Source organism: Heloderma suspectum, chromosome 5 (genome assembly GCF_057233095.1).
Source record: "Heloderma suspectum isolate Gila_16-S chromosome 5, 16-S_ref, whole genome shotgun sequence".
Taxonomy (NCBI): domain Eukaryota; kingdom Metazoa; phylum Chordata; class Lepidosauria; order Squamata; family Helodermatidae; genus Heloderma; species Heloderma suspectum.
The window spans coordinates 71,530,473-71,544,430 of record NC_139462.1 but is presented as its reverse complement, the minus strand read 5'-3'; the positions used below and the strand labels follow the sequence as shown (position 1 = coordinate 71,544,430).

The 13,958-nt window shown below is 43.4% G+C and overlaps 1 protein-coding gene across 1 annotated transcript in view; it reads left to right on the top strand.

The window, feature by feature from the left end:
* FSTL5 (follistatin like 5) overlaps positions 1–13,958 on the top strand; it is a 683,196-nt gene that overhangs the window by 511,515 nt on the left and 157,723 nt on the right. The window contains exon 7 of the mRNA XM_084856378.1: positions 2,347–2,513. Within this exon, the coding sequence (XP_084712504.1) occupies positions 2,347–2,513 (167 nt within the window). The remainder of the gene's footprint in view (positions 1–2,346; positions 2,514–13,958) is intronic.

Below are 13,958 nucleotides of genomic sequence, written 5' to 3'. Positions count from 1 at the left end.
CAGGCTTTGACTGTTTCACCCAATATAGTGCCTAGCTAGTGGCTAGTGATGTACGAAAGGGACTTACCTGGTCCCGTAGCTTGCTTTGCGGTGGGGGAGAGGCGCTTCGGTTCTCCCCCCGAAGTTCATGGCGGGGGGGGAGGTGCCCCGCCTCGCCCAGCCGAAATTCAGGCTGGGGGGGAGGCGCCCCACCTCGCCCGGCCGAAATTCAGGCCGGGGAGAAGCGCCCTGTCTCCCCGGCCGCGAAAGAAAAAGTGAAAAACAAAAAACAAAAAACCCCGTGATAGGCGTTAATGATTAACGTAGCCTATCATGGCTAGATTTCCAAAGTCAGCCATGATAGGCTATGTTAATCGTTACGTAGCCTATCACGGGTGACTTTGGAAAAAAAAAAAAGCTCATCCACAAATGGCGGCGCCCATGGTAGTTTACGTAAAGATTTAGTTTACGTAAAGATTTACGTAGACTACGGCGAAAATAAGGGCAACGCTATTTGCGTTGCCCTTATTTTTGCTGTAGTCTACGTAAATCTTTACATAGACTAGCCGGGCCCAAAGAAGGAAGGCAAATGGCGGTGCCCATGGGAGCCGCCAATTGTGTACGCACTTTTTTTTTTCAAAGTCACCCGTGATAGGCTACGTAACGATTAACGTAGCCTATCACGACTGACTTTGGAAATCTAGCCATGATAGGCTACGTTAATCGTTACGTAGCCTGTCACGGTTTTTTTTTTTTTTACTTTATTTTGTAATGGCGGTGGCGGCAGCCGGTCGGAAGACTGGCCGCCACCCCCACCCCGCCGAAACGCCACCGAAACGCCGCCGGGACCCGCCACCGGGAGGGACATTCGCAGGAGGTAAGTCCCATCCCGGGGGGGGGCGGGGGGCGGAGAATTTCACCGCCAATTTCGGGGGGCCGAATGCGTTGGCATTTGGCCTCCCCAAGATTTGGGGAGAAATTCACAGCCATCCCTACTAGTGGCTGATACAGATTAGTTGGCCGTCCAGGTCTCCTCCTTTGCAGATCGATCCATAAATGTGGCCCAGTTTGATACCAATCACTTGTGTCTCGTCTCTTCATTTCCACCTTTACGCCTGCAACAATGCTACAATAATACTTAGGGATGGCGGAGAATTTCTCCCCGAAACTTCAGGGGGCCGAGCGCCAACGTGTTCGGCCCCCCGAACAAGTTTCGGGGAGAAATTATCCACCCCCCCCGCCCCCCCGGGACGGGACTTACCTTTGCCGAATGTCCCTCCCGGTGGTGGGTCCGGCCGGCAGTTCGGCCAGTGTTCGTGTGGGGCGGGAGCGGCAGCCGGTCTTTCGACCGGCTGCCACCGTCGCCATTCCAATAAAAGAAAAAAAAAAAAAACGCCCCCGTGATAGGCTACGTGACGATTAACGTAGCCTATCACAGCTAGATTTGCAAAGTCAGCCGTGATAGGCTACGTAAATCGACACGTAGCCTATCACGGGTGACTTAAAAAAAAAAAAAAAAAAGCGCGTACGGGTAATGGTGGCCCCCATAGGGAGCCGCCATTCGCGTTCCTTATTTGGTCGCTCTAGTCTACGTAAAGATTTACGGAGACTACGGCGAAAATAAGGGCAATGCTATTTGCGTTGCCCTTATTTTCGCCGTAGTCTACCTAAATCTTTACGTAGACTACAGCGACCAAATAAGGAACGCGAATGGCGGCTCCCTATGGGGGCCGCCATTAGCGTATGTGCTTTTTTTTTTAAAAGTCACCCGTGATAGGCTACATGACGATTAACGTAGCCTATCAAGGCTGACTTTGCAGATCTAGCCATGATAGGCTACGTTAATCGTCAAGTAGCCAATCACGGGGGCGTTTTTTTTTTTAAAAAAAAAAACTTTGGAGTTCGCGGCCGGGCGAGGCGGGAAGCCTCCTCCCCGGCCTGAATTTTGGCCGGGTGAGGCAGGAAGCCTCCCTCCCCCGGCCTGAACTTCACAGGGGGAGCAGCGAAGCGCCTCCCCCCCACCACGAACAAGCTTCGATGACAGGTAAGTGACTTTCGTCCACCCCTAATAATACTGCCAGGGTGATAAAATATTTGACAATATTTTAATGTACATTTGAAGCCCGTGTGCCATGTTCTTTTCTTCTGAAATCATTTCACATTAAAAGCCTCTCTTGTTACTAGGCAAATACTTATCAGTCAATCTAATTGAAATGTCATGCTGACCTTTCATTTGAAACAGTTATACTTCCTGCCTTCATTTAGAAATTATTTTGCCTTTGATTCAAATTAAAACCTTAAAGCTATGAGGGGGTAGAAAGAAACCCTGCATGCTAATTAACATTAAATGCAACATATTTTTTACAGAAGTAATTCAACTGAGTCTGCCAGAAGATCAGAAAATAAGCATCACTGCTGCAACAGTAGGACAAAGTGCAGTTCTAAGTTGTGCCATTCAGGGGACCTTGAGACCTCCCATCATCTGGAAGCGGAACAATGTCGCTCTGAACAACTTAGATTTGGAAGACATCAATGTGAGTGATGAAAGACTCTCGACTACTTACTAGAGTCATTATAAAACCTTTGCCATACAAACTGGAGCAGAAGCATTTGTCAAACTGACAACTGCTCCTCGTGGTTGTTCCTCTTCTGATGCGGGATGGAGTGAGCCTCGTGTTCAGGTCAAAGGGTTATACTGGAAATGCCTCTTGAACGAAATGACCACCTCCACAGACATCTGGTGCATAAACCCCCAAAGAAGCAAAATACAAATGCTAGTCCTTTGGTGATAAGGATGTTGCATTTCTTCTGTAAGCACATGGAAGGGCAGAAGGATCAAGTGTAAAAACAAACAAGCAGATTCACTTCACAGCACCACATAGCAACCTCTGTCTGTTGAGAATTGGGCCCACTTAACACAGAATTTTTATTGAGCACAGTATAATTTTCCAAGCACTTGCAGTTCTCTTGGTCCAGTCACACCTTGGCCAACTGTATTGCATTTCAGGGTCTGCAAGGCATGTCTCTATGGGTTTCATATCCATTTCGGAACTCTCCTGCCCCAGCTACACAACTGGGCATCCTGGCCCCATTCCAATATAGTTATATATCTGCCTGGGCATAAATAGACAATTGGAGCTCCCATGCAGCCTCTTCTAGCACTGAGCTTCATTTGGGTTGGGGAAGGGGCGAGCTGGCTATCTTCCCATGCCATGTGTCTCTCACCACAGTTTACCTCATGTGGCTGCAAAGTATAAGTTCGCCCATAATTCTGGGCTACCACTGTCTTATCCCTCTACCGGAAGTTGCACCAGCCTGTTGCACCATCACACCTGATAAACAGGAACTAGAGTTCTCCAGAGCCTCATGATTTCACTGGTCATTGCAGGACCAGAAAGGGCTCCAGTCTTTAGAGATAAGTGAGAGGCATTGTCCTGTTGGTTCCATATGGCAGGCCGAGTTGCATACCTACCACATTATTAATAACTTTCTACAGTTTTGTATAGTGTGGTGCCAAAAATTTATCTCACACTTTTCCGACCATTCTCATTCAATTTGATAGAAAAAGAAACTTTAACTGAATTTCAAAAAGAAATTCAGAGGAGGAGAGAATTTAGGAGAAATTCTCATGGGTTGGTTTTGGGGTTCTTGGGCTTACCGTACTTGTGAGGGACTGAGGAGTGTGCATGAGTGTCCTGTCTTTCATTGTACAGTAATCTCTGTGGCAGCCTGTAGTCTCCTCGGCTTCCCTCACTTCAGTTAAAGCCATCATGAGGGAGACATCATGAGGCAATTCCTCCCATGGGGCTTGTTCAATTCAGGAAATGCAGGTGGCCGGGGAGGCTGCAGAGCAATGGAAAGATGTGCAATAGAGAGAGAAAACACACACAGCACCCTCAGCCACCTTGGAGTCATTAGGTAAGCTCAAAAACCAAAAGAAATTCAAAATTCTGCCTCAGAAAAGTGGAAGCCTCCTCAACATAGGAACAGTGCAATAAACCAAAAACCCTTGGGAAAAAAGAACGAATCTGAACTTAGCTATCTTTACTGTTCTTTTGAAGTGTTGTTTGGGCTATAGCTGATAAGATGTCCAAGCAGTATGCCAGAGTAAATGTTTGCATATTCTTGTTTTCTTTCTCTTTTTTTGTGTTATATTGTAATAAAATGCCTATTTGTGTGTGTATGTGTGTCTACACATATAAATATATTTTTAGATATGATATTACTTACAATATACAAATGATTTGTTTTTGTTTTTTGTTTTTATTTTTTATTTTTTATCTTTTTCTTAAACTTTTTATCTTTATCTTTTTATTATTATTATTATTATTATCATCATCATCATTATGGGATTGTTATTATTACTATTTCTTGTTGGCTAAACTTTTAATGTTTATTAATACACGTTAACTGAATGGTACCATATGGCCAATGGAAATGGATTGTTTGCTCCCATTTCTTTGCTATAAGACTGAGGTTATGATATTGAAAAATAAGGTTTACCATTTGTGGTGTAGCGGATTGAAGATTTAATAATACTTGCAATGTTTGGAAGAGTGCTGTATAGGTGTAATCTGCAATTGGATTTATATTTGGATATTCGGTTTGTTCTCATTGAAGTTTAATATAATCCTTTTTTTTCCTTTTTTTTCTCTTCCCTCTTTCGCTATTCTCCCTTTTTTTTTTTTCCTCAGAATACTGTAATGTTGGAAACTGAAGATTCTGATTATGTTGTCGGTAGTGGTTATTTCATTTATAAAAATAAAATAAAAATAGATTTAAAAAAGAAAAAAGAACGAAACTGTGATAACCACTGCCAATAGTGAACCCTAGCTGTGAGATATTGCTGGAGAATTTCTCCTCCCTTAGGAGAAATGTGGTGAAATTGTCCCCACAATTTCTCTGCCCATAAATAGGCTGGAGAATTTTGAGAGGCCATTTGTGCACAGCTCTGCTTTTGAAATACCACCGACTCTTCTAATATTTGTATGCTTAACTATGCAATATTAAGGGCAAAATCAAAGTTTTGTTTATACAAGCATAGCAGGATCCCAAGGGATGCAGAAAACGTTTCTCTATCTGCTACCTTTTAGTCATGGAGTGAGACATTCAGATCTTGTACTGCAGTCTATTTGACCTGCCCTTAATATTACTTCACGTGGTCTCATGAATTCTTATCAGAGCTTAGAGAGAGATTATAAATAGGCTCTGATTGTATGCACACCATGGACATTAGGCTGCAGTGCTCTATTAATATGATATTGAAAGCTAATGCTAGTATATTATTAGAGTGCAAACCCAGGGAAAGCCATATAAATAGGTAACATACATTTACAAACTAAAGCTTACGGATATCTGAAGTTTTAACATTTCTTCATTAATGTAAAGACATTGGGAGATGTATCTGTATTTTCAATATTTGTCCATAATAATATAAAGCAAGCAAGATAATTTTGTGTTTTTTAAAAATGTTGGGCCACATTTTCTGACCAGCATTAATATAAGCTTAATTATCAGATTTCATAACCTCCTGTTCAGCAAAATGTTTATAACATTTATTGGTTAGCATCATTTGTTGGCCTGACATGGTAGCTAGCATTAATAGTATGGTTCAATCCTTTCAAGAAAGATAGCGCTCGATCCATCTGGGCCATAATAAAGAAGAAAAACCTTTTTCTGTTTTTTACAACACATGCACTGAGCAACTCACAAATTAGTGGCAAGGCATAAAAGGACCATAACAAGACGAGAAATTGGAGCATTTGCTTTTGTTTGCTTTAAAATGCTAGTAATCTAGATTTTTTTTTCCAGAGACATATTCTTACCAAATAAGGTGGGACCCCTAACTATATATCCATCTGCCTCACCTGAATTTTTTACACATATTCTCAAGATCATTAAGTTAGCAGGGCTAGCCCTAACGCTAGACAAAGCGAGGCAATCAACTCAGGTAGCAAGTGGCTGGGATGGGTGGGGGGTGAGGAGTGCACTCTACTCTCAATCCGAGCTTGCTGCCCTTAGGGTGCAGTGGAGGATGCTGGCCCTGCCACTGATGATGATGGAAGATCCAGCTGCCAGCTTTCTGTATGTCAAATAGAAGGGTGTGCCATGTTGTTCTTCATCTCAGGCAACAAAATGTCTTGGGCCTTCCCTGTAAGGTTCCTGCCCTTTCACAAGATTTCACAACTGCAATTAGAAATATGAATCCACCCCACATGTGCTAGATGTGATCATAAGTTTGGTGTTTATTCCATTTTTTTAACCAAAAAAAATTGATCAACCATGTCATACAAACTCTAGAACAGAATCCCACACCCTTGAATTGTAAGAACTCCTACCAAAAAATTACAGTCTTCAGGGGAGTGTTGGGGAGGCCATAGGATACTTTGGATTCCTGGATCCAAGGTTGGAGACAGCGCTCTGACCTCAGATCCAGTAATCAGCACTCCCTGCCCCCTCCCCACACCCTCACAACTGGCATGGAGAGAACTGTGCCAGCTGCCTCCTAAAGGTCACAAAAGCGACCTTGATGTAAAGGGTGCATTCCAGTAGGCAGAGGAGAGGGGACTGGAGATGCCAGCTTACATGGCATCCTGAGGCCTCTCCAGCTCCCTTCTCTCCTGCTCTGAAATGTCCGAGCTAGATGGGCAAAAAAGCCTGTCTAGCTGAAATGCATACTGGGAAGCACTCAGAGGAGAAGATCACCTCTGCTGTGCCTCCCACTCCACATTGGATACTCATAAGTCTCCCATTTCAGAGGCTTACAAGCATCAAGGGGGCAATCAATAGGATTGTACCCTAATTTCTCAAAAGCTGATGAAACCATTGTAGCAGGTGTCAGAACAGGGACTTCTGAAGAGGTATTCACCTCCTAGTCAAATATTCACAATTTTCCTACTAAGATCAGTGGCAAAACCTCCCTTGACTTGAATGGATCTGGATTTTGCCCATTATTCATAGACAACCTCACTTACAGCACAATCCTATGTATGTTCACTCAAAAGTAAGTCCTGTTGATTTCAGTGGCACTTATTCTCTAGGAAGTGTGCATAGGATTGCAGCCTTAATGTAGACAAGTGAGATTTTAAAATGTTTCAGTCACCCATTCACAGTTACAAGCAGAATAATTACAGACTAGAAAGGTAGATTTATTATGTCAATGCATCCTGATGGGCTGGGTGGGTTTTATAATCTGCTTTAGTATTTGTGAATGAAGAACAAAGGGGGTAGTTGATCAGGATTAGACTGGAATATGTTGTGTTTATGTCCTAATTGTGCGATACTATTGAGGTGTGTGGCTGAGGTATCTCTTTTGCATCAAAGGCTGTAGGCTTTGCTGTGGCTTGCAGTAAATTAAATACTCTGCTAAATTTTTGACAGCTATTAAAATTCCAGCTTCAGATTCTTACATACATAGCTGGGATGCAATCATTACCTCCCCCCCACCAATAGAAATTAGAACCCAGAAAAGAAACACTGTAATTGGATAGGTCCACTGAGGAGAATTGTGCTTCTAAATTGCACTATGGAACTTGAATGGGCCACTTAAGATACGGAACTTCAAATAAATGCATTCAGAGAGAATGTGGTCTACTGTGGTGTATGCAGCACTTTAAATACCAATTCATTTGTTGTACTTACTAAGGCAATTTCAGCACTCAAAAAACCTCAACACCACTACAATTTCTTCTGTCTCCAGAGGTGGTGTTTTTTGTTCTCACCTCTAGCTATATTATGAGCTATAGTGTATTTGTTTAGCCATGAGAGCTGACTTTAAATCACCACACACAGAACACCAAAAAAAAGTGCATTTGTCTGTATTTTCAAGTATAGAATGTTGCAGGTGGAATATGTGTACTAATCATATAGTGACAAATGATTGGAGAGGATAGCTGAACATGACCTGCTAGTGGAGACAATGGAATTATATGAAAATGACTCTGCATCAGCTTAAAGAGTACACACATAGTAGAGAATGATTTTATTTAATTTCATTTTAAACACAGCAATAGCACCAGTATGCAGTACAGCATTCATTGCCCATTAAATGTAAATTCATAAATAAATTCTGGGGTTGGCCACTCCAAAAGTGGGCTAGGAGGAGGTGAAAAAGTGCCATAAGCCCTTGTCGAAATCCTTCTGTCACCTTGGGCCCTACATACTAAAGATTGTTATGTGCTGTCATGATCTTAAAGATAGCCAAGAGCACCCTCCAACACAGGGGTGGGGAGCCTGGGCCAGGGCTGTTTCTTTGGAGAGGGGCTTACAAGGCAGCCACCTTGGGTGCAAAATTCTGGGGTGCCAAAATGAGACACACACACACCCCAAAGCTGGCAGAGGTGCTCTGGCTCCTCCCCCATGCGGCCACCCACCCATCCATGCTGCCCAGAGAGGCCACATGAACACCCAATCTTTTGCTCCGAGGACTCTCCCAGAATGAAAGATTGATTGGGCAGGCTCTCTGGAGAGCTGACCAGGCAGCCAGGCCCAAATGCTGTGCCTTGATGGGTACTTCCTTAAAGCAAGGCATTCTGGGTGAGGTGCCTATTAAGATTGCCTGTGCTTCCATGGCACAAATGGTCTCCAGGGCCACCTCACCCAGAGTGCCTCACTTTAAGGAAGGAACCCTCAAAGCATGGCATAGAAGGAGAGGAAGGTTGCAGGGAGAATAAAGAGGAAGGAGGATTGCAGCTGGAGAAGAAGAGGAGATTGGAGCGAGGGTGGGGAGAGGAGATGGGAATGACTGGGGAGTGTGGGGATAGAAGAGGAGAGGGTGGCAGCATGTCCACTGGGTCATCAAAATACACCTTGCCTGGGGCAGCAAAAACTCTAGAGACATACCTACCTGTGGCCTTCCAGATGTTGTTAGACTACAGCTTCCATAATCCCACACCACTGGCCATGATGGTTGGGGCTGATAGGAGTTGAAATCTAGCAATGCCTGGAGAGCCAAAGCTTCACCAGCTCTGCTTTAATATACCAGCCATGTGGCTCAATTAGAACAAATCAGAGTTTGTGGTGGCTGTATCCTAGCTGTGCAACCCCCTTTATCCTGCCAAAAACTACACACTTCCAGAGCCAACATACTTACTCTTCTGTTTGGACAAGTAACCAGGCTAATAGATAAATGTTTCAGAACAGTTTGGTTTTTATGCAGTTGTTAATTATTTTGAGTCTTTGGGACTGGGACAAGTTCCATTTTATTGGAGATTTGCTCCACTCCACCTGTCTTGTTTTTACTGCACTCTGTTTACAGTACTCTACAGAACCGAATGGAACCCACTGAAATTGAAAGCCCACTCCCAATGCCTCCATCCTTTATCTGCACAGCCACATCCAGGGTTAGATCTACATTAGTGCTTTTTATCGGTATTGAAGTGCACTGATAACTGTTGGGGCACGTTACACATTCCATACACCACTTTTCTAGCATTATTTCTCACTTTTTATTCTGTGTTATACCAAATACCACTACAAATGTCATTGTGTGTACTACGAGGTAAAAATGCACAAGAAGGATATAGCGTCACCATGACAGGATCGTATCAATATGACATGAGGTGTAGACTTGGTCCTAGATTCCAATTCTTGGTGATGCTAGGCTGTGACTTGCAGCCCAACCCTATGCATGTTGGCCACTTGCATGTAAATCTTGTTGCATTTTGGTGGGACTTACTCCCAGGTAAATATGCATAGGACAGCAGCTGAACTTTACAATCCTATTGTATATTTACTATGAACAAAATTTAATGTGGCCTACACCCAAAGTCTGTACAGGATTGCAGCCTAAGAGTTTGAATCCAAATGTTTATGTTTGTTCAGTATAATTAAGATTAAATGGTCAACATAATGCCTTCCCTTATTCATTCCTTCTTGAGCCCTGGGTCTTGCTAGTACTGTTTACTTGCAGCTTGAAGGAAGTTTATAAAGATACATGATGACCATCTACCCCATGCCAATATCTGGACTAACATTATTTTTTGTAGATTAACAAAACTTTCTGTATAAGGCACAGAGATTTCTGGGTATATTTCTAAGAATGTGCTTTATTTTTCTGAAATTCCAGCCTTTCTTTTATCTTTCGTATATTGCCTCTCCTCCACTCTCTGTTTTGTTTAAAAATAGATTCTGATACTGTGGGCAATTATAAAGCTAATTTTGTCCTTTTCTTATACAAAGCAAAAGCTGCCTCCTGATTCTGCACACAATGACACGTTACTTTGATGCCTGTTCTCTTTGTTCTATTTTTAAGTCCTGTGAAGTCAATAGCGATTGACTGTTCTTGCCTCTGTAGAAATGTATGCCATTTCAAGAAAAAGGAAGCTAGGGAACCCATCAAGGGTTGTTTCTTCTTTTTTAGAAGACAGTTTGTATTCCCAGAGCTACACTTTCCCCAAATTATTCTGTGGAAAAACTCTTCATTATTTATTTCTGTTACTACAATAGCTTTTGAGGGGAATCTTTCCCCAGAGATTCTGCTTCACCTCTTTTATTAATGCAGGCCAGCTTGCTCTGGGAACATGACCATAAATCTTATACATGGAAAAACATACAGTTTTTAAAGAAGACCCCCAATTCCCATAAACATTGCCTTTTTCTATACCTTCTTTCCCCTCAGATAGTGGCTAAGAACTTCAATATTGCCCATAGAACACAAGGGTTGGTTCACCTTCCTGTCGAACACTTGATTCCTCATTATTATGTTTCTTCATTGTTTGCTTAGGCTTGGCAGGCAGCTGAGTGAGATAGACCATTAGTCTATCAAGCTCAGTGCTATACACTCAGAGCCAAATTAAACATGAGCTTACTTAATTTAGTATAAGCAAGCATAGACCCCATTTGGATCGGGACCATAGTGATTTGGGAGGGGGGATTCCACTGAACATGATTTTTCTTTTTTAACCTCCCTGGGGGGGAGGTTTTGAGCCAAAAACAGGAGGGGGAAAGCTTAATCCCCCCTCCCAAATCATTACAGTCTTGATCCAAATCAAGTAAGTAAGGTACTCAAGTAAATAAGGCTCTGCTATGCATGATTAAGAGCCTCGTTTGGCGCAGAGTGGTAGGTGGCTGTGTACCAAACGAAGCTCTCCCCACAACCTGAGTTCGATCCCAGCGGAAGCTGGGTCCCAGGTAGCCGACTCAGGTCAACTCAGCCTTCCATCCTTGTGAGGTCGGTAAAATGAGTACCCAGCTTGCTGGGGGAAAGGTAGTTAAACTGGGGAAGGCAATGGCAAACCACCCCGCTATAGTCTGCCACAAAAACGCTAGCGCAAGCGGCGTCCCTCTTTTTAGGGGCTGCAGTGGCTTAGTGGTTAAGACGCTGAACTGCAGACTGGAAGGTAAGCAGGACAGCACTTCGAGACCTGAGTGCTGTGTGACGGAGTGAGCTCCCGTCTTCAGTCCCAGCTTCTGCCAACCTAGCAGTTTGAAAGCAAGAAATTGCAAGTAGATAAATAGGTACCGCGTCGGCGGGAAAGGTAACAGCGTTCTGTGCACCTCGGTGTTCAGTCATGCCAGCCACATAGCCACGGAAGTGTCTTCGGACAGCGCTGGCTCTTCGGCTTAGAAATGGAGATGAGCATCACACCCTAGAGTCGGACACAACTGGTTGGGGACACCTTTACCTTTTTATGCATGATTAGCAAAACATGTAGGGCCAGGCCAAACTCAACATTCTGCTAATCACAAATAGTGATTGGCTAACTTACCTCCATGTAAGTGCATTGTAGACACAATTCAATTTGGGGCCATGGAAATTTGGGAGGTGGGATTTAAGCTTCTCCCTCCCATTTTCTTTTTGAAATCCCCCCCCCCAGTGGGGTGTGTGTGTAAAAAAAAACAAATACAAAAATGCCTCCATTGGATTCCACTGGTGGCACTGAACCCCAAAACCACAGATGACTTCTCCCAGAGAACTGAGAGAGTCACTGCTTGTTTTGCTACTTAATTCTAAATATACCCAAGTACTTTTTAATATTGTTCTGGATCCTGAAATTTTCCCTCACTTCTTGCATTAGTGCATAGCCAGTAACAATTTGGAATAAGATGTGTGACTACAGTGCCCATGGTGGAAGTAAGGTTACAAAGACAGCAGATGCTTGGAACCTAGATGGGACCAGCTCCATTAAAATGTCTCAAAACCACCATGCAGCCTTCAGCTAATGCTAGAGATCCATCACACAAGTGTTTTCCCCCCACCATTATTCAGCACTGAGTCAAAGCGAATATTGCCACATATAAAATCACCGACACCAGTCCTTGAAAGACTGACATGGGACAAATTACTTATCTAGATCAACCCATGCTTAATTTGTGAGCCCTGACAGGATCACAGCTCAGGATAGTATGTCTGCCACACTTTTCAGGAAATGGCACTTAACTTTTCTCTAAATTAAACTGCTTACTGATCTATCTGTCCATGCTCTTAGTGCCATATATCCCAGTTACTCTGTACTTTATTGATGATCTCCTTTAGTCCAGCTGATTTCTCTGCCTTCATTCCAAGTTCCGCAACATATGTAAATTTTATCAGCTTCCAATGCATTCCTTTTTAGTTGTCATTTTTATGCTGAGTTAAAATCCATCTAAATACTTTAGCACTCATTTTTCATCTTTGCATTTAGAATGGTTTCCATTCATAAACAGAGTTTTATTTCAGAATCATATCATCCCATGTATATTCAGATAGCTCCCTGTATACCAACTTCATATTTTCATGCTCTTGTAATGTACCTGTGGGGAGAAAAAAACCCAAACCTAGGTTTATTATACATATTTTACTTCCTCATTTCTCTGGATGACATTTTTAATGTTTGAAACACAATTTGAATTAGTTTACACAGTGTGCCTTTTGTGAGTCTGCATCAACACACTGATACAAAATTACAAATATTTTATATTGAAATGAAAGGAGTGATTTTCATAGAGTATATCACCTTGTAATGGCCCAGACTTCAGTCCAAAAATTCAAAAATGGAAAGATACAATGATGTTCACATGCTGCTGTGCACAAAGACCTGTGTGTGTGGATCCACCCAACAAATGGCCAACACTGCAGGTTTTGATAGCACTAGTAGGTTTTAATGGTTTTAAAATGGGAATACACAAATTCCTGGAGGAGAAGGCTATCAATGGCAAGTAGTCATGATGGATATATTCTGCCTCCAGTATGAGGCAATATGGTTCAATGTACCAGTTGCTGGGGAACACAAGTGGGAGGGTGCAATTGCACCTATATCCTACTTGTGGACTTCCCCCAGGCAGTTGGTTCGCCACTGAGTTAACAGAATACTGGGCTACATGTAGGGATGGCGGAGAATTTCTCCCCGAAACTTCAGGGGGCGAGCGCCAACGTGTTCGGCCCCCCGAACAAGTTTCGGGGAGAAATTCTCCGCACCCCCCCGCCCCCCGCACCCCCCCTGGGACGGGACTTACCTTTGCCGAATGTCCCTCCCGGCGGCGGGTCCAGCCGGCGGTTCGGCGGGCGTTCGTCCTGGGCGGGGGCGGCAGCCGATCTTTCGACCGGCTGCCGCCACCGCCATTGCAATGAAAGAAAAAAAAACGCCCCCATGATAGGCTACGTGACGATTAACGTAGCCTATCACGGCTAGATTTGCAAAGTCAGCCGTGATAGGCTACATCAATCGTCACATAGCCTATCACGGGTGACTTAAAAAAAAAAAAAAGCGCATACGGATAATGGCGGCCCCCATAGGGAGCCACCATTCCCGTTCCTTATTTGGTTGCTGTAGTCTACATAAAGATTTACGTAGACTACGGCGAAAATAAGGGCAACGCTATTTGCGTTGCCCTTATTTTCGCCGTAGTCTACATAAAGATTTACGTAGACTACAGCAACCAAATAAGGAACGTGAATGGCGGCTCCCTATGGGGGCCGCCATTAGCATACGCACTTTTTTTTTTTTTTAAAGTCACCCGTGATATAGGCTACGTGACGATTTACATAGCCTATCACGGCT